General features: G+C 36.0%; 5 protein-coding genes across 6 annotated transcripts; 2 read left to right on the forward strand and 3 right to left on the reverse strand.

Moving 5' to 3' along the window:
- Positions 1-182: 182 nt before the first annotated feature.
- On the reverse strand, positions 183-4,963 carry LOC108815105 (protein argonaute 9). Its single transcript, XM_018587764.2, has 21 exons — positions 4,632-4,963; positions 4,152-4,558; positions 3,945-4,081; positions 3,767-3,864; positions 3,600-3,697; positions 3,348-3,510; positions 3,133-3,249; positions 2,949-3,056; positions 2,809-2,871; positions 2,609-2,722; positions 2,345-2,510; positions 2,131-2,249; positions 1,913-2,050; positions 1,675-1,805; positions 1,508-1,570; positions 1,366-1,429; positions 1,156-1,270; positions 978-1,051; positions 801-895; positions 660-691; positions 183-519 (listed from the first exon to the last, which is right to left on the reverse strand). The coding sequence occupies exons 1-21, from the start codon at positions 4,767-4,769 to the stop codon at positions 344-346; spliced, it is 2,616 nt and encodes an 871-aa protein (XP_018443266.2). The 5' UTR covers positions 4,770-4,963; the 3' UTR covers positions 183-343.
- Positions 4,964-8,462: 3,499 nt separating this feature from the next.
- On the reverse strand, positions 8,463-10,724 carry LOC108814605 (F-box/WD-40 repeat-containing protein At5g21040). Of its 2 annotated transcripts, none has more exons than XM_018587210.2 (2): positions 10,585-10,724; positions 8,463-10,383 (listed from the first exon to the last, which is right to left on the reverse strand). In XM_018587210.2, the coding sequence occupies exon 2, from the start codon at positions 10,307-10,309 to the stop codon at positions 8,678-8,680; it is 1,632 nt and encodes a 543-aa protein (XP_018442712.2). In that variant the 5' UTR covers positions 10,310-10,383; positions 10,585-10,724; the 3' UTR covers positions 8,463-8,677. The 2 variants fall into 2 exon arrangements, with proteins under 2 accessions (XP_018442712.2, XP_018442710.2); XM_018587208.2 differs by having other exon boundaries at positions 8,463-10,388; positions 10,585-10,722.
- Positions 10,725-10,852: 128 nt separating this feature from the next.
- On the forward strand, positions 10,853-11,964 carry LOC108814408 (uncharacterized). Its single transcript, XM_018586971.2, has one exon. The coding sequence runs from the start codon at positions 10,896-10,898 to the stop codon at positions 11,937-11,939; it is 1,044 nt and encodes a 347-aa protein (XP_018442473.1). The 5' UTR covers positions 10,853-10,895; the 3' UTR covers positions 11,940-11,964.
- A 54-nt stretch (positions 11,965-12,018) lies between these two features.
- Positions 12,019-15,167, reverse strand: LOC108814407 (uncharacterized). Its single transcript, XM_018586970.2, has 12 exons — positions 14,978-15,167; positions 14,705-14,855; positions 14,537-14,620; positions 14,323-14,438; positions 14,029-14,082; positions 13,749-13,836; positions 13,537-13,629; positions 13,214-13,254; positions 13,079-13,132; positions 12,636-12,799; positions 12,472-12,541; positions 12,019-12,285 (listed from the first exon to the last, which is right to left on the reverse strand). Exons 1-12 carry the CDS (start codon positions 15,071-15,073, stop codon positions 12,160-12,162), a joined length of 1,137 nt encoding a protein of 378 aa, XP_018442472.2. The 5' UTR covers positions 15,074-15,167; the 3' UTR covers positions 12,019-12,159.
- A 2,959-nt stretch (positions 15,168-18,126) lies between these two features.
- Positions 18,127-19,312, forward strand: LOC108816226 (uncharacterized). The gene is given in 4 exon segments (XM_056990542.1): positions 18,127-18,399; positions 18,539-18,816; positions 18,818-18,867; positions 18,961-19,312. Coding segments are annotated over 4 exon segments (681 nt in total). The 5' UTR covers positions 18,127-18,251; the 3' UTR covers positions 19,166-19,312.
- The last annotated feature ends 702 nt before the right edge of the window (positions 19,313-20,014 follow it).

Raw genomic sequence — 20,014 nt, forward strand, 5'->3', positions numbered from 1 at the left:
AACCAAAGCAAATAAGATAAAACCGGATTGTATTTTCTCCTTTGCTGGTAAAAATTTGAAAACTTTAGTAAGGAAAGGACACGTTCTGTTATCACTTCCCTCCTCGCGATCAAAACTGACAATTGAAATTGAAGAACCCTAGAAATTGCTAGGTTTAAATAGCAAATTTATTAAAACAGAGATTAACCAGCGCCAACAAAGGCAGAGTCAAGATGCTAAACAGTGTAAAAATGAAAATCATAACACCGATTTAGTTCTGTTTCTTAGGCAGAAAAAAGTCTAGAGTCGAATAGTTTTTTTTTTTTTGATCAAACCATAAAAAGAAGAGTCAAATAGTTATGTTTCAACAGAAGAACATTGAGGTAGCAACATTCTTCTTCAGCTTCGGCATGAGAGGGACAGGTACTGCTCCACCAGATGTGATCCCACCACGGCTCGATGAAGACTCGGAGTTGTCCTCAAACTTCATCGCAGTTGCCAACTGTGCTGCTGCCAAATGAGCATACATTACAGGTGCAACTGCAAAAAGCAAAAAAAAAAAAAAAACAGAGATGTGTTATTATACTATGCATTGCTCAAACTCTAATTTCACAGCAAATCAGCTTCTTGTCCATATATATATCATCTAAAACTCTACAGATAGTGATCAGACAAATTACCTATAGAGATGGCAGTTGTGCTCCGCTGGTAGCTACACAGTCAAACATTTTCAAGATTTAATTTATTGGTTGATTCAATGCATTGAAAAATCTATATATAGACGAAGGTTCAAAACTTTTAAAAAGAGATGTAATGCTTACACATAGGATAGAGAATGAACAAGTTCTTGGAGGTCATTCGTCGAAAACCCAATCTCATCATAGAGCACATGGTAATGTGTTGGCCTTGTAGTTCCCTTTACACAAGGAAAACCACATTAAAACGTTTTAATATTTTGTTTGATTCACTAACGGATTCATTTGAGCATAATCACTTACAAGTATTCCAGCATGAGCACAAAGATAAAAATCATTGTTGCTGGGGCTGCAGATCCTGCTGTCAACTATTGTTCCTGAAGGTAAATAATATATGAAACAAGAGGTTTCAGGTCACGTCAATAACAACAACTAACAAAAAAAAAATTAGGAGGTTATGAAAAGGGTTTTAATGTTTTACCTGGAGGAACATTTTTATCACGGCTTCTGCCCTGAAAGAACCTGGTTTGGTGCCTTTTCTGAGCAATGATCACTGTAAACTTGGGATCCCACTGCTCATCAAGGAACTTGCACGCCTAACCATGTTACCAAAAGAATAAAATGTTACTCCATAAATCTCTAACGTATGCTATATTATATATTAAAAGGTTACATAAACAAAAATCCTTACTTTCTTCATCTGATCCAGTTCAATATTAAGAACTTGCTTAAACTGAGATTCACTCACACCATCCCTACATTAATTATTATTGCAACAAAAAATAATTCAAAACTACTTTCACAAGATCTCTAGATTATATATATTTGCATACCTGAAAATGATAATGTTCTTGGGTTTCACTTTACAACTTGACTCAAAGTCAAGCAAGAGCTCCCTGTGAAAAAAAGTATTCGAGTCTTGTAATCACACTCCGTATTAAAATTCTAACATAAAGAAAAACTTTTGTCACTTCACTTGAAAATATTCACTGTTACCTACCTCATAATACCGTCGTCATCTTTATCAGAGACGGGGTTGAAGAGATTATCAATCATTTCGACTTTACGTGGCTGTGTACGCACAAAAGCCCTGTATTTTGACATCAGTGGCCATTCTCTCGAGCTCACAACCTATGCATATTCCACATATAGAATATATCAAAGAATCATAATTACCAAAGTATATCTTACATGAAACTACAACACTTGTAAGAACTTTCAACAAAAAAAAAAGTTACCGCGGCTATGGATGGTACATCAGACTGTCCAGGGGAACCATGAGACACATCCATCCCAATAATGATGGTAGGGACTGCCATTACAGAAGATTTTCCTCGTGTCCGCTCAATAGCTAACATTGAATTCAAGCCACCAAGCTAAACATAAAGTGTGTCAGAAACCTTAAGATAGTTAATATCATAAACTTGTAACTGAGTTAAAAAGAGATCACCATCACCTTGGCATTTATTTTGAGGAGTACATTAGTTAGATATTGATCATTCACGGTTTTTGGAGGGGCAATACACTGATTCACGATTCCATTATATCCAAAAAGAGTTTTCTTTTTCCAAGGACCTAAATCATTCAGAGACGGTAGTCATATGAGAAAAAGAGAAAAAGGAAAGTTTAGATATACGTTTCAAGTAGTGTCTGAAGTGCTTTAGTGTTACCATAAACATCAGAGTTTTTTTCTGAGAGAATACAGAGAAGGAACTTTGGAGGTTCTTTGATTTTTGATTCCATATATGCAAACATTTTCTCCACTCTTACAGAACCAGGTGCAGACTTAAACTGATCATTTTCTTCAAAGACGTCATGCATTGGAACTTCTATGTTCTGAGATTAGAAAGAAAAAATAATATATATATATATATATAAGAAAAGTTAAGTTTAACCAATGATTGGTGTTCATTTATAGTATAAGAAGATCTTACCATTCCTTTCATCCTTCCACATCTGATTAAATCATCAACAATCCTCCGTGGATTACACTTGGCAGAAAAGTTCACAACAGCCCATTTAGCGACTGTGGCGGCCTCAGCAAATTTCTGCTAAAGTAACTTTGAATTAGTATTTATGAGTTTTTTTTCAAACATTTTTTGAACTTTAATAGCTATTGCAGAAGAAAGATGACCTTATTATTGAAATTCCAACGCCCATTTGTAGGGAATAGATCCACTCCATTGCTCGCTTTCAGCTGTTTTGGGATTATAATAACAAATAAGTTACATCAAATGTTCTATAACCAAAAATGAGAAGGCTAAGAAGAATTACATTAGGTGTAGGTAAGACGCGGCCTTCCACTTGAGTGAAGTCAGAGCCAATTCTGACACCACATTCTTGTAACATAGGGTCACTATTATAACCACTGTCCTTAATAGCCTGTCAAATGAAACTTGAATATTAGAATAAGAACGAAAATAAAAGATGAAGAACTAAAATTTTTAAAGACCCTTACGTTGTTTAACATTTTCATCTTTTCTTGTGGTTTCTGTACTGATTCTTTGACTATTTTACTCCTCTGGAAAGTTGTAAGAGCTTTCGTATAGCGTTGAAGAGAAACAAGATCACATAGCTATAAAAAATGTTTGAAAACAACACACAAATATTTACCACCAAAAAATGAAAATGTAATGAGAAAAAAAAAGAATTGAGACAAAGAACAAATATTACCTCAATGGGAATGTAATTAGGACGTTTTGGTTTACCGACACTGATGCAACGCAAGTCACCTGAATAACGCAGTGCAATTTTAAGATGTTTAGTGAAGTAATCATACACTGTAACCTCAATCTCCTTAACTTCCCCGTTTCCTTGCTTTTGCTTCCAAATAAACCTATTAAGTAAGATAATAAAAAGGTAACTTATAGCCAAATCAAAAGCAGTTTAAACCATAGGATCAAAAGATATCAGTTCAGAACATACGTTTGGTCTCTACAGGGAAGCCTAGTTAGTCCGGTTATCTTGTATTCTCGGTTTGAGTGGGAGACTTTAACTCTAAGATTCTTGAGAGTACGTTCAGCCTTAACAAAGAGAACAAAATCAAATAAGTACTTAGCCTTAAACATACCATTTGAAATTCTTGTTAGTACCTTTTTCCAGTCGATAAAGGATTGATCTCTCACTCCTTGATTGTCAGTAAGGAACCTCATAACAGGACCAGGTGTTACTATCAACGTAGAAGAAACATCTGATCCAAAAAACAAAAACCAAAAAAAAAATGTTACAAAACTGAACATTAGTATGTGAATCATGAAAAAAATGAGTTACCAATGTTGAGGGATAAGCCTCTCTGAGTAGCTCTGAAGCTTGAATGGAATCCTCTGCATAGATTAAAACCTCCAAGGCCATTTGAAAAGTACTTTGCGTCATTGTGGAAGAAAGATTGCCGAACAAGAAGACAACCTCTGCACAAAACAGACATGTAAGTAGCAACACAAGAAAGATTAAAGAATATCAATAAAATTGTATACTAACTTTGTAGCTGCATTCTGGCGCAAGATAACATCCAACACTCTTACAGCATCTTGAAGATCATCTGTTTCCTTTCCTTGAAGAGCACCTTGGATAGCTTGCATTGAGATTTTTGCAGCAAAGCTGATTGTAACGTTGAACCTTTTGGACTGATTAGGGCGTCTTAATCTTTTCGTGTGGGCGTCACTGGTACTGGCGTTGCTTCTGGTACAAGACATGTCTTCAAGAACGACAAAGAAGTCTAGTTTGGTGTTGGGAAGAGGACCAACGGTGAAAAGAGTCTTGTCGCCATCATAAGCAAAGTGTTTGAAACCCAAATCGGTTTGATAAGTTTCTTGAACTTTTGCAAGAATCTTTCTGCCAATACCCTTGGCTTCAACTGGATTCCCATCTTCATATGTGATAGCAACCTGTATCCAACACATCCAACTGTAATAAGTACTTCAAAGTTAGAGATGAAAGTAAAGACGTTAAGAAGCTTACACTGTATTGGAAGAAATGTTGACTCTTTGGTGTGGTGAAGTTGACACCAAAGTGGTTTGTAAGCAGATCGATCTTTTGTCCTCTAGAACCGTTGCCACTCCGAGCCATTTGAAGATGAGTACTCTTGTTCGGATCCATATCTGGAATAGTTAAATCCACAAGGTCAGGTTTTTATCATATTAAACACTTAAGTTTACAAAAAAATTATCTTAAACAACACATTCGTATAAAACTAATCAAGAAAAAAGCAAGAAAAATGGAGATAAACTTGACGATATATGGCAAAAGAAAATTGTCAAGATGAGGAGAAAAATCTGATAAAAGATCGAATCAAAACAAATGAACAGAACAAGCAAGAAGTGTAGTTAAACATGAAGTTTTGTTACATAATAAACAATAGTCAAGATGAAAGAAAATCTTGCCTGAGAAAAAAAAGAGAGGTGTAAGAGGAGACAAAGAGTGCTATGAGTTGGAGAAGCTTCAAATATCTAAGATCTCTAAAAACACAAGAATTATAAGAACAATTTTTTTTATTAGCTTTAGAAACTACTCAAAACTAAAACTTACAATGTTTCTCTTAAATTTTTTATGGAACTTCTCTCCATAAGATCTATATTTATAATGAAAGACAATTCCTTTAATATGTGGGATATGAAAACACAAACTAATTTAAATAAAAAAAAATTATTTCCAAATTTCCTTTTTTTAATATTTCTAGATTTCCTTTTTTCTATTTCCAAATTTCTTTTTTATATTTATCTTAACATAATTGAACACTTATCAATATGTTAAATTTTTACGAGTTTTGAATTATTCAACGAAATTAAACTACTCATTCCCCTATTTATGCTATTTTTAGCGAGGAAGACCGAGAGACTTGTACATCAACATTTTGTAACCTTACTTTTTACGAGGGAAAACGTATTAGAGAAGTCTCTTCATTTGTGTTTCAAAAAAAAAAAAAATCTCTTCATTTTCCTCTTTTTCTTGACTTTTAACTGCGTATCTATCTTATTAAAGGTGAAGTACAAATTCGGTGCGTTTGGATACTTGGATAAGATTAATAAAAAAAATTGGTGTGTTTGGTTATAGCTATAAAAAATAGAGTGTTTGGAAACTTGAATAGTAGTATCTATTAATTGTGTTTTCATATTTCACTTAGTTTAACAATTTAATTAATTATATTACCTTAATAATAAATTACATCATTAATTATATTACCATAATAATAATAGTGCATATTTTTATTTATTAGTTAATCAATATTAACTTTGTGCCAATTATAAAATCAAAAATGCTAAATAATTAGGTTTTACATATGATTAAACATTTGGTTTATTTTATTTTACTAAAATATTTTTGTTTTAGTTACAATCGGTGGAAAATTACGTACCCAAAAACATAGTTCAAAAATATGTTTTGTGAATAAAATAATAACTTAAATCAAAATACTTAAAATGTCCTACATTTATTGTCACTTAATTTTCCACTCCATATAATTATTTTACTTGATAAAAAAAAACTCTTTCTATTTCACTTAATTTAGCAAAACACATAAAACAGTTTTTTATTAATTTATATAATCATTTAGACATGAACATTATCTGTCTATTTAGGTACATGTTGTTCTTTTCGGGTATCCTTTTTTTTTTTGGTAACCAAGTCCCGCTTGAATATTATAAACTTATGTGTGGATTTTGAGTTGGATCATTCTAGATCTGGATGAATTCGGTTCTGATGTATAGGAACCTAAAAATATCTAAATAACCAATGTATCTAAAACGGGTTCGGATATTTGTAACAAAAATAACCATATAACCTGATTCAGTCCAGATCTTTTGAGTATCGTTAATTACCAGATCTTTTGAATATCGATGTATAAAAATATATTTCACGGGCCAATTTAACAAAATATTAATTGGTTCAGTTGAAATAAATATATTTTAAAAAATTATATGAATTGAAAAAATCACTATAAGAGTACTTACATTTGGATTCAAATCATTTTTTTAATAACAAACTACACAAATATGTTGATTTGTATACAAATTTAAATTACAATGTAAATATTTAATTGAACACAATTAATACAGAAATATGTCACATTGTTTAAACAAAATATCAAAGTAAACAGTTGCGTTCTAAAATCATTTATTTTAACAACAAGCCAAATAAATATGTTGATTGGAGAAGGAATAGAATAAAGCCAGATAAATACATAGTTTACCAGAGACACTCTATATGTCAAATTTATTATAAAGAAATTTTTACTAAGATAAATACATTCAATAATTACAAACAAATAATATATTTCATAAAAGTAAAAAATAATATCCGCGCTTCGATATGTTGATTGGAGAGGGAATAAAACAAAGTCAGAGAAACACATAGTTTACCAGAGACACTATGTGTGTCAAATTTATTATAAAGAAAATTTTACTAAAATAAATATGTTCAATAATTACAAACAAATAATATATTTCATAAAAGTAAAAAATAATATCCGCGCTTTCGAAGCGCGGGTCAAAATCTAGTTTAGTATATTATGACCGGTGGTAGATCTTTTTTTTTGTCTTTTGTCAAACCGACCGGTGGTAGATATAGAAATACTTTTACTGGGGGCAAAAATATTTAAATAAAATATCATTCGATTTAATAATATTTTTAATATATATTTTCTCTCCTTCCTAATAAATGATATTTTACATTTATGCATATAAATTTCAAATTTTTAAAAATTTTGCATATATTCTATATAAAATACCATTATCAATAAACATATTTATATTTTAATCTATAGAAAAATAAACTGGATAATAAGTAGAAATACTATTTTATAAACATATAAAATTAGCTCCATTATAAATGTTTTAGGGCATCTCCAACCCCACTCCATTTTTTTTTTTAAATGAAGTAAAAGTGAAAATGGAGTAAGAATTGCTCCAACCCAACTCCATATCTCACTCTATAATAGTGTTTACTCCATAAATTGAGTAATCTAATTTTTGTTTGTTCATCACTCCATTATAAAGTGAGAAATGGAGTAGGATTTGAGTATTTTTACTTCATTTTCATTTTTACTCCAATTTGGAGGAAAAAATAGAGTATTACATTGGAAATGCTCTTAGAAACATAAATCCTTAGAAAAAAATATTTTACAAATATTTGTATCTTTAAAATAGAAGTTTTAAAAGGAAAGTGATCCTATGCTAAAGCACATATCAAAATCTATTTGATCATCAATAACGATGATAATTTTGTATAGTGGACCAACAAAAAAAACAATGAATTCATCGTCATCATTCAAAAGCTACACCGTGTGAATAAGTACTAAGTAAATTCAAACCAAACGTCAAACTTCACCACACACATGAATTTTATGTAAGAGTGTGACCGTTTCTTATGCCTTATTAAGAGTATAAACAAAGGCTTATTTCTTCTGCTGAAAAATAGGAAAATTATTTATTCCTTCCATTTCATAATAATGTCATTTAAACACTTTTCAAGCAGATTAACAAAGTAATAAAATACACTAATATACTTCATTAAATATATAATTATTTAAATGAAAACAATTTAAATAAATATTTATAGGTTAGTTAAAACTAAAATGACACTTACTAAGAAATAGAAAAAAGAATAAATAGAGGAAAATTTACAGCTACAAAACAAAAATCTGAGAACAAGCATTTGTAATTTGTACAAGTTAACTCATGAATTCCTCATTTTTCAACTACCACTGATTTACTAGGAAAAAATAAATCTGGATCAAATACTTGTTTGCATAAGATTTTGAAAATCAGTGAATTTTGATGATATTTTACTTGCAACTTTATTTTTTGAAATATTTTCCTGAACGAACTTCTTAAATTAACGTTCTCCGAAACATAGAAATTGAAAGAAAAAAACACGATCTAAAACCGAATATTTTCAGTTTGCATTCAATCATAAGACACAAGTCTGCTTAGCTCAAAACCTAAATGTGCCAAGTTCTTTTAATTTGCTTAACCGAGTGGGTGTTGGAGGGAAAACGAATCACATAATGCTTAGGCCTTCGCCTTCCCGCTCGCTCTTCGTTTTGTATGCCACGCTCGATTCCTATCGCCAGTGACAGGGTTCTTATGAGCAGCAATGGAGCATTGGTCAGGCCTTCCACTCTTTGCATTCATCTCCATTTGCGTCCTCCTTCGCCTCATCCTGTTCTCAAGCCTCATTCCTTTCAGAGCTCGAGCTCTTTTCTCTATCTCCAACGCTTGTGTGAAGTTCCATATCCTGACTACGCCTTCTTCACCTCCACACACTATACGGTCACAACCAACGTCCACAGAGAACAAGTTTGAACCGAACCCGTGCAGCATTCTTTGTGGCGGTTCCACAATTCTCGAAGAAACCCTTTTGGGTAAGCCACGACGGTTAGTCTTCAACAACTTCCTAACGTCTATAAGTGCGAGTTTACCGTCACCAGATGCTGATACAAGCCAGGGAAACTCGAAAGAAAGAGAGTAGACAGGACCAGTGTGAGGCATCCATTGAGATATGAGTAGTACGCTTGTTTCACTACCGTGTTTTCTGATCTCAAACATTTTGATCCCTCCATCTTCTCCACCGGTAAACAGGAAATCCCCACTGTGGCTTCTCGCCAGAGAGTAAGTGTTACCCTCATGAGCATCATGGATGATCGCCTGCGGAGTCTCACTGCTAATGTCCCAAATGTACACATCCGAACCAGCAGCACAAGCGACGCTGGCATCATGAGGCGCAAGTCCCCAAACCCAATCACTATGCCTCAACGTTTTGATGCACTTGAACGAAGACCTATCCCATATACGAACAGACATGTCCCACGAACCGCTATAGATATTCGTCATGTCCAGGACAAGAGATGTAATAGGACCCTCGTGCTCCCAAAGGCGAAACTCAGTCTTCTCTTTCTGAAAACCCGTGAGGTCAAACAGGTTTCTCAGACCATCCACTGCTCTCCAGCAATGTATAAAACCATCAGTACCGCCAGCTACCAACAGCTTCGTATCAGCCGCAACTGCCCTGATAGTGCAACCAAGCGGTCTAGATGCAGCAATAGACAAGCCTTCCTCCATCCCCCACATCCGAACAACGCAGTCATACCCAGAAGTGAAAATGAGCTTGGCGGAAGCTAAGAGAAAAACGGTACGAACTGCTTCAGTGTGACCATAAAGGGTGTCAAGACTATAACGTCCTAAAAACGTCTTGCTCCTAAACTCCCTCTCGATAAACAGCTCTTTCCATGACCTCTCTTCAGAAGCTTTACCTCCAAAGACGATGGGAAGTCCCCACCTCTCGCAGTAGAATCCTTTCCACGCATGATGCTCTGAAGCTAACCTATGCAGACAAGTCGAAACACACGACACCAGACCTAACTCTTTTGGGTCAAGGCAATTAAGAATCTCGGATATCAATGCCTGAGGCAAATCGATAATGGAGTATCGATGACTACTAGTAGTAGCACACGAATCCTTGTCAGCAGCGAGCAACTGTTTTGACCCACTGGGAACCACCAAAGTTGTCTTCTTTTGCTGATAACAAAGCTTCACACATGGAATCTCCACAGACCCATCTCCTATTCTCAACTCCGCTCCTTGATTTGACAAACCTTCGCTAAAAATCGCAACTTCAGCTCTCTCTTGGCAGTCAAATTCCATGAAAAATCCAACCCAGCGTCTCAGGAACGACCCAAACCGGATCTCAAAATCTACAGCTCCAGAGACGAATCCAGCTAAGCTTCATGAAAATTAAAAAAAAACGAGAAAACGATTCAATTCAGCCGAACAATAACGAAAAAAAACTCAATTTTCAGTATCAAAATGAATTATCCCAAATCCGATTAGAATTCAAACCCTAGAAAGAGATTTGTAAATGTTATAGCTTAAACGGAAAGTAACGAACAATGAGAAAGCGAGAATCAGAATCTCCGTACCTCCTCGTAACAAGAGAAGAGATTTTCGCCCAAATCAACGTTTGCCCTAATTTCTCAGATCGAATTTGATGAGATGAAGAAGATTGGAGAAGGAGAACCAACCGCTAAGCAAAGGACTCAGAAAATCATTTTTATTTAAAAATGTTTAAAATGGTCCTTTTACGGTGGTGTTATAACCGTCAGATTAAAACAAAAAAATCGAACGGTGCAGATCTCATCCTATTTTCGCTGCGTTATTTTTTCAAACTTCTTTCATATTATGACCTCGTCCTCCCTCATCAGAAGCGATCAAACCTCAAAGCTCAAAAAAAATGTCTGATTCTTCCCCAAGCCACGACTCTCCACCTCCTCCTCCGGCGACCACCGGCGTCTCAGAAACCACCACCGAATCTACCAACGCGAAATGTCAAACAGCTCTCCAATCCCTATCCTCGATCGTCACAACCGCGACCATCCCTCCCACCATCTCCCTCCTCCTCGAAGACGACGCCGTCTCCGCCGCGATCTCCTCTCTCCTCCACCTCCCAGACTCAGGCGCCGGAGACAACAACCTCTGCCGCTGGCTCTACGACACCTTCCAGTCCGCGGAGCCTCCCCTCCAGCTCCTCGTCCTCCGCTTCGTCCCCTTGATCGCCGGACTCTACCTCTCCCGCGTCCCTCTCCGTCAGCCACAAGCCGGATTCGAAGCTGTCTTACTCGCTCTCTACGCGCACGAGACCACCTCGCGCGCCGGCCAGGCGGTAACCGTCAACATCCCCGATCTCTCTCACCCCAGCATTTACCACGAGTCGAAAGGAGGTCCGGTTAAAAACAACTCCACGTGTCTCAACATAGCAGTTATCTCCTCGACGCTTGATCCGCACGGTACCGTGAGATCCACGCGAAGGGCGAGGATCGTCGGCGTGGCATTGGAGCTTTACTATAGTAAGATCACGTGGATGCCACGTGAGTCCAAGCTTAACTTGTGCGAGGCGTGCGAGAAATGGGCTGGGCAGAGGAACGGGGAGACGGAGGAGCAGGGCTCACGAGGTTTGATGATCCCTGAGGAAGAGAGTAGTGTTGTGGCCGTGGGAGGAGGAAGGTCTGAGAGAGACAGCGGACGGATTCCGCTGCCGTGGGAGCTTGTGCAGCCGATTCTGAGGATATTAGGGCATTGCTTGATGGGGGGAGATAGGGAAGTGGCGGAGGCGGGGAGTAAGGCTTGTCAGAGTTTGTATCTAAGGTCTTTGCATGATATTAACCCTAAGGCGATTCTGGCTACGGGGAGTCTTCTACGGCTCAGGGAGATGGCTCTTGATCCTAAGAACCAGATTGATCACACTGAGATATCACAGGACAACATTCTATCCGTCTGAACACTTCAGTTTGCTGTTCTGTTTTTCAGTTAACGGTTTGTTTTTATGTTAAAACTATTTTTCGAGTTTGTCAACTCAATTCACCACAAAAGAGAAGCTTTTTTATTGCAATGTAAGGGAGAGGCAAAGGGCAAATACTATTCTTTATGATGAATAAAAACAATCCTTGAAAATAAGGTTTTATTATTACTGTGATATGATGACCAGATCACATGCTCTCTCAAGGAAAAAGATCCTGCATGTCGATGATGTCTGCAAGACAACCGGCTGCAGTTGTGTCGTTCCCGGCTCCGGCACCTTGAATCACCAAAGGCTGCTCCTTGTAGCAACGACTACGTATCTCTACCTGCAGGTTTTCTAATCAATTTTATCACTTATCCTCACGAGACAGTATACAGAAGGAAGTCTTGTGTTTGCGTGCAATAATGTGAGCTTAAGAGGCCATTGTGTGTAAGGAAGGGCTGTTTAAACTATAGTATATGTGAGGCAGTTTTTAAAAAGATATTTGAAAAGAGCGTTATGACAAACTTACTATATTGTCACTGCCTCTTAGTCGTCCCAATGGCGAATCTTTTGGAACTTCTCTAATGCCTACTTGAACGCTGTAGAGAGACCGTGAAATTCAGTCAGACAAAAACTACGACATTGTACGCTAGCATTCTATGGGTGAGTTCAGGAAGAGACTTGTTAATTTACCTTGAGCCCTCAATCACACAAACATAACGAAGCACACACCCGTTTGATGAAGCTCTTTTAACTCTCTCCTCAATGCTCTGATCAAGTTTTGCTATTCCATTTTGGAGGAAATCATCCACAGTCATGACTCCAGGTCTCATCTCTTCAGGGTACAAGCTCTCTATCTACAATCATGTCAGAAGAAAAATGATAAAAAGAAGTTCTGTTAAGAGCAATTCTTTTCGGAATCGAGAAAGCACAACAAATGTTCCAGATAAGGCTGAGACCAGCATCTCTAAAGCTCAGTTCGAACTTCACAGTTAATAACAAAAGGTGAACTAGAATTCACCAGCCACAGTTTTCAACTGAAATTTGACTCGAAGAGAGTTGGTTCACCAAACATAAATCACAACATATAATTCACAAGATTTTGACAAATGAAATGTTTTGAATACGGTTAGTACCTTAATGCTATCCATAATTATCCTCTTCCCAAGAAGTCGAGCAAGAATCAAACCCTATCTTGACAGAAAACAACAACATAGTTGAGATACATAAAAGTTTGTATTAAAGAATTTGAGAAGAAATGCTATACATACCTTTCTAGCAACATCCATGCCACTAAGGTCATCACGTGGATCTGTGAACATGTCAACCAAACAAGATGTTTTGAGTATTCAAACGTGATTTTCCTTTTCATCTAATTACGAGTAAATTTTTTATTTTTCCCAAGACCAAATCAATTATAAGAAGAAAGCAAGTTGGAGCATATTGTCAATCTATAAAACAGATTATGGAGTACAGAAAGGGAGATAAATTGATATATACTTATAGTGCTACTAAAAAGAAAGCAGTTAACAATCGCTCAAAACAAAACAAGATACTTTACGAGCCATGATGACTAAACGAAACTGGAACAAACCTGGTTCAGTATACCCCAGCGTCTTAGCAGCTCGAACAACTTGGCTTAGAGGCCTTCCATCTTCAAGCTCACTCATTACATATCCCAAGGTACCTGTTTATAAATGAAGCAGGATACAAATAGTACATTGCATAAATTGGGATAAAAACAATGACAAACATCTATAATAATACTATGCTAGCAAAATGAACTGCATCTGGAAGTGTGATTACCGCTCAAACTACCGACAATGCTATGAACAGGATCTCCGGATGAAATTATGCGGTTCATGGATGCAATGACAGGAAGCCCAGCACCAACCTGTATAAGAAAAAACAGAGCAAGAACTTTAAGGTTTTTCACCACACAGCCAACCACTCATGATTATGTAGAAAAGTAAAACTGGATATTTGACGAAGAGTACATTTGTACAGCTAGTTTCATTATCAAAGACTAGAAAAATAAGAATCTAATAGTGTCACTCTCTATATAAAAGGGCCGTGTTTCACCTACAGTGGATTCATGGCGGATACGTCGAGGATCCAAAACCAATTTGTCATAATGTTCCTGCGTAGAAGACAAGATGATAAACATATGTAACTCGTGACTATTATGTTGTAAAGTTAGGAGAATTCGATTGAACAAAGCATCATTTTTCCGCTTTAAAAACCGGACAAATGTTCAAGACTATATGCTGTCTCCAGATGAATTTATTCGTGCTAATGATTCACCACAACAAAACCAAAAGGGCAAATAAATAACTCAGCTGAACATTTTTTGATGTCCACATATGTAATACGAGGTTACCAGTGTGGAAGTAAGAGGCTTCTTATTTGCTAGGACAGCACAGCAACCCAAGTCAACTGCCTTCATCAATATCTCAACCGTTTCACTGCTGGCTGAGCAATCCACAACAACTAAGCCTATAGGAAAAAAAAAGACTTTTAAATCTTATAAGAACTCAGAGAGACATGTCTTGAAGCTACATGCATTATATTTAGGCCTAAACACTAAAGCTGACCTGTCGATTTACCCAGAAGTTGTGCAATTTCTTCCGTCTCCCTTGTTGACTCAGAACCATTGAGCACACGATATTCACCTTTTCCTGTGATTGAAAACAGATTATAATAATATCATTCCCATAAATCAGGATGAAACTGGATGATTGGAGAAAGAGTTAGTCTCTGACCTAAAGCACCAAGCGTGGATAACGGAGAACCAGCAGATTTGAGACGGCAAACAACTGACAAGAGATCATCATCAAGTTCCTCTTTGACCACATCCACTGGAACAAGTAAGGATTTACTGTCACTGACTCCAATCACCCGTATATGAACTCCCTGTCCAACAGAAGACGAAGACGATTCAGAAAAACATAGAGAGGATTAACATCTAACATCAGCTTTTTTGGATTCATTCGAAATCAATCGAGAAAAACAAAGAGATATGATGAATATGGGACCATTTTGGCGTGTAGGGATCGGAAAGAGACAATGTGCTGAAGAAGTTGTCGGCCAACGCCTCCACAGCCCATGAGAACCACCGATATCTTCTTCATCCTTCCTTCCTTCCTTCTTTCTCAGATTTCCTCCGCTTCGCTAGTATTGACTGACTACGAACGCTAGCTAACTATGGCTCATATCATATGGGTAACCATGGCTTATTCCCGGAACGTCTGAAAAAATAGTTTTTTTTTTCTCAATTAAACTGTGAAAAAATTTAAAACTCGCAGAATAATAAAATAAATATTTAATTGATTTAGATATTTTAAAAGGTATTCATCTTTTATAAAAAAAAATATCAGTAATAAAATAATTATTACATAATATGAAAATAACTAAAATTTATTAATATTACTTTAGTTCTTATATAAATATTTAGTTTATTTTTTAATATGATTTAATAACAGATTAACATTTGATAATATTATTAAAAAAATTATAATATAACTTTATTTTTAACATAACTATTTATTATAAAAAATATTGCAATTTATTTAAAATTTTAAAATGGTATTAGCATATGATTTAGTAACATGAAAGTCTAGTTGATGTTTTTTAATTATAACAAATTAAATATCATATAAATAAGTTTAATCAATTTAATATGTATTTCACCATTCCGTAAATTTTATTTTTTTGGTGACTTAATTACTTTTTCTATAGGTTAATTGATAATTTAACGATTCCACGATTAAACGATGGCCACCAATTGGCAGACAAAGCTGAAAATAATAATAATCAGATTGGGTCTCTGCTTGTTACACCACCAATAGACGTTAATTGTGGTTTATTTCGGTTTGGCAAGTGAATCGATTGATTTTTTTTTTGTTATTTATTTTCTTAAATTTGTTTGATTTTAAAAGCGTGAATACGGAAATTAAGGGTTTTGTGCCTATGGAGTTTCTCTTCTCTTTGCTGGCAAAGACGGGACGAGTCAAAACTCTGGTTGTCTTGTTTGGTCAAAGAATCGGGTCACCAGCCCGTAAGTTTTAATTTACTTGTCAATGCTTGTTTCTTTTCTTGTTAGGATTCGTTTTGCGTTCGGTGATAAAGAGAGTTTTGTTACTGAATTTATTCTTTGAGAAATGTTGATTTTGCTTTATGTGCAGTTGTTTTGTTGTTAGTTTTGGTAAATTCAGCCATGGACTGTCACAAAAAGTGTAATTGTAGCCGAATCAAGAATAGCTATCACTAAGAAAAACAAAACATTAAGAGACCTCTCTCTCTCTCTCTCTCTCTCTCTCTCTCTCTCTCTCTCTCTCTCTCTCTCTCTCTCTCTCTCTCTCTCTCTCTCTCTCTCTCTCTCTCTCTCTCTCTCTCTCTCTCTCTCTTCTCTCTCTCTCTCTCTCTCTCTTCTCTCTCTCTCTCTCTCTCTCTCTTCTCTCTCTCTCTCTCTCTCTCTCTCTCTCTCTCTCTCTCTCTCTCTCTCTCTCTCTCTCTCTCTCTCTCTCTCTCTCCTCTCTCTCTCTCTCTCTCTCTTCTCTCTCTCTCTCTCTCTCTCTCTCTCTCTCTCTGGTAAAGTAGATTCTTTTTCTTACCTTGCTTCCTGCATGCCTCTCTAGATGTGAACGGTACTATCTGGCACTTCTACTCATCAGGAGTGCTTCCTGGTTGAATAAACATCTGAAGCGTACGTTCGATTAGAGCTTTTAAACTTTCAAGGTTTTTTTCACTGTCCAGTAGATTGAATTTGCCAACGACGCTGTCCTTCTCAACAAAGGAAACCAAGCAACCCGAGGTAACCTTGGTATGCAGTGGGCATTGCACCACCACAACCAACCAGAGCCAAAGAAGAGGAGCGGAATGAAGAAGGAGGGTGGTCTAGTAAGTACACAGCTGCTTCCCTTTTGGCCTCTTTGCAGTTCTTGAAGTAGTTAATGACTTTGCCCCGATCGTCGAATTTTTCAAAAAAATAATTATTATTATTCAAAATGATGTCATTTGATAAAAATGGATGGTTAATATCTTTGGAAGATATATATATAAATATGATTTTGAGAGTTTATGTAATATTATTTAAATTTTAAATTTTTACAAAATTTATCACAACAACGTTATTTGATAAATTAGTGCTTAAATAACACATTTGACGATCAATATCTAAGCATAATTTTTAGAGTTCATGTAATATTTTGTATTTTTTGCTTAATTCACTATAAATTTCGATAAGAAAAATATATAATGCTTAAAATTTATGTAGTATTTTTGAAATTTTATGTAGTTCAGTATGGAATATATACTACTATAAAGTTCGAGAAAAAAATAGGCACTTTTACCCGTTCGCAACTATAGTGAGTAATTTTGTTGGTTCGATTGGATAAGTAATTCAACCCGGTTATTAGAGTTGAATGATTTCGGTTATCTGAGCTTTGTCTTCCTCAGATCATTAATCCTAGGGGTGGGCACTTCGGTTATTTTATCGGTTCGGTTCGGGTTCGGTTCGGTTTGGTTAATTCGGTTCAATGATTTATCCAACCAAAGTAAACCATAGTTAGTTCGGTTTGGATCGGTTTCGGTTCGGTTTGAACTCAGTTTGGTTTGAATTCGGTTTGGTACTAAAACACAAACGCATGGTCATAAAATCATCGTGTTGACGATTATAAAAAACTAAATTATGTTGACTAAATTCAATATAAAACCGAAAAAACTTTTAGAAACACAAAACATTTATAAGAGCACAATCAAATCAAAGTTAACTATAATAAATAGAAAATTAAAAAACATCGTTAATAATACCTCTACAAAATAAACTATGTAAACTAAATATAATGTAAAACTGAAACAAAAACTTTAACAAATTATAAACATCAAATAAAAATTAACTAAACTAAATAGAAAACTAAAAAAAAATCCTTAATAAAATTAACAATAACTTTAGTCTTAGCATTTTAGTATATTGTATATTGCTATATGCACATTGGTTATGGGTTCGGTTTAATTTGGTTCGGTTCAACGTGGTTCGGTTCGGATCGGGTTCGGTTGGTTCGGGTTGGGAAAATCTTAAACCTAACTGTTTGATAATAGACTTTGGTTCGGTTCGAATCGGTTTCGGTTCGGTTGGTTCGGTTCGATCGGTTCGGTTCGGTTTTTTTGCCCACCCCTAATTAATCCCACCCCACCCATGAAACCCGAGAAGATTCACCCCTTCTGATTCAATATTATCGGAGACTCAGATCGAGCCTAGACCTGCAAATTAAAGCTGTTGTTTAATTTCACGGAAGAAGAAGACTCAGAATGGATACTTTCAGCGCGGAGGATCTATCGACGATCGGGGGAATCGCGACAGTATCTCTCCTTCATTCCTTCATTCCCACGCATTGGTTACCTTTCTCCATCGTTGGACGCGCTAAGAAATGGACTCTTTCCCGAACCCTCTTCGTCAGTATGTTTCCATTTTCTCGTTTCATGTTCTGCATTTCCATGAGTTAACCTAATAATCCTTAAGGCATTATTGTCATGATTTGAGATATGACTAATAATATGTGTATATGTATTTATTTTCTGATTTTATCTATTTTCAGCTGCGTTTGGAGCAGTCCTGCATGTCATATCCACTGCCCTTCTTGGTATAACAGCCATCACGATGGCTAATACCATCGCCGGTGAAGAGACTGTTCACAAGCTTGCTTCCCTTTTGCTTGTGTTTCTCGGCGGGAGCTATATCCTGCTGTTTTTGGCTGGTAAAGGAGGCCACGCTCATTCTCATAACCAACCCATGGAGAAAATGGCTGTTGCTGGGCTTGTCCTTGTTCCCGCGTTATCTCCTTGTGCAACCACCCTCCCTGTTTTCCTCGCTGTTGGGAAACTCAAAGCCCATGATGGTTCTCGCCATCATAGTTCTGCTGATCAGGTGAGAGAGGCTAATACTATATTAGACCACCATCTTAGGGAAAATTAAGCATGGTTTTAACAAGGAATTATTTGATATTATTATTTTGGGCAGCACCATTTTGGTGATGACGTCGCTGGTAGCTCTATCGTTCTATGGTGCAAGCCAGCTGAAGTTTCACTGGGTGGAAAGATACGACAAACTACTGGTTGGTTCTGTCCTGTGTCTGGTAGGTGTCTTGACCCTTCTCTTCCATGATCATGACCACCATGGTGGTCATGAAACACATCAGCTCCACAGGAAAATCATTACTCTCTAGAGGCCACTTCTGTTTTGCTGTGTTTTGTCTGTTTGTTGTAGAGCGGCCTTGATGTCTTCTCACCTTGTATGTCTATAACTAGTTGTAACGCACTCTGTTTCACGTGCAGTGTTAAATTCCTATTAACATAATAACATTAGTTGTGAATTGACAATTTCTACCATTTGTTTAGTCATCTACCTTTTTTTCTTTATTTAATAGGAAGAAGAAGTGGAGTTGGTGATTATTCCGACATTTTAAGTGTTTAAGTGCATGTGTTTATGGGATCAGATTCCATATTAAGAATCGAATACCATTGACTTTGATTAAATCCTAATTCTTAAGTTTGCACTCAGCTCTTCTCCTTTTTGTTCCTCAGTGCACAAAACTCACATTCCATCGAATAAATTGATAGAGCGTTTGTACCAAACTACACGCAAAAAGCGAATATCATCACACATTAATAGTGTATGCACACAAAGAAAGCAGTGTTTGTTTCCGTGTGAACTCTCTCTAGTTTCCAATTTTTTACCAGCGCAACACCTGTTTTACTGCTTTGACCAATTCAACGAATTACTAGAAGACTTTTGAAACCAAAAAAAAAGAGTTACACGACTTCCCTTCTTCGTCTTCTTCTTCTAAAAATCAACGCTCAACTGTTAAACTCGAATCCAAAGCAAAAATCACTTTAATCTTTTTTAAAAACTAAACTTATTATCTAAAAATTGTATCATATTTAAAATAGATTAAAGTTTAAACCAAAGTAGTCCATATTCTCGACATATTCTCATATATCATGGAGAATACAGCTCCACTTAAAGTACAATTGTATTTAAATATACTCTTCTTCCATTTTGTTTCACATTTTTC

The sequence above is a fragment of the Raphanus sativus genome, chromosome 7 (assembly GCF_000801105.2).
Source record: "Raphanus sativus cultivar WK10039 chromosome 7, ASM80110v3, whole genome shotgun sequence".
Taxonomy (NCBI): Eukaryota; Viridiplantae; Streptophyta; class Magnoliopsida; order Brassicales; family Brassicaceae; genus Raphanus; species Raphanus sativus.

Coding starts and splice junctions, on each gene's coding strand:
- LOC108814407 (XM_018586970.2), bottom strand. CDS start 15,073: ATGAAGAAGATATCGGTGGTTCTCATGGGCTGTGGAGGCGTTGGCCGA. Junction 14,083..14,322: donor AGCCTCTTACTTCCACACTG/GTAACCTCGTAT, acceptor TCTTCTACGCAG/GAACATTATGACAAATTGGT. Junction 12,542..12,635: donor TGTGTGATTGAGGGCTCAAG/GTAAATTAACAA, acceptor GTCTCTCTACAG/CGTTCAAGTAGGCATTAGAG.
- LOC108815105 (XM_018587764.2), bottom strand. CDS start 4,769: ATGGATCCGAACAAGAGTACTCATCTTCAAATGGCTCGGAGTGGCAAC. Junction 4,559..4,631: donor AACATTTCTTCCAATACAGT/GTAAGCTTCTTA, acceptor TGTTGGATACAG/GTTGCTATCACATATGAAGA. Junction 3,250..3,347: donor CTAATTACATTCCCATTGAG/GTAATATTTGTT, acceptor CATTTTTTATAG/CTATGTGATCTTGTTTCTCT.
- LOC108814408 (XM_018586971.2), top strand. CDS start 10,896: ATGTCTGATTCTTCCCCAAGCCACGACTCTCCACCTCCTCCTCCGGCG.
- LOC108814605 (XM_018587210.2), bottom strand. CDS start 10,309: ATGGAATTTGACTGCCAAGAGAGAGCTGAAGTTGCGATTTTTAGCGAA.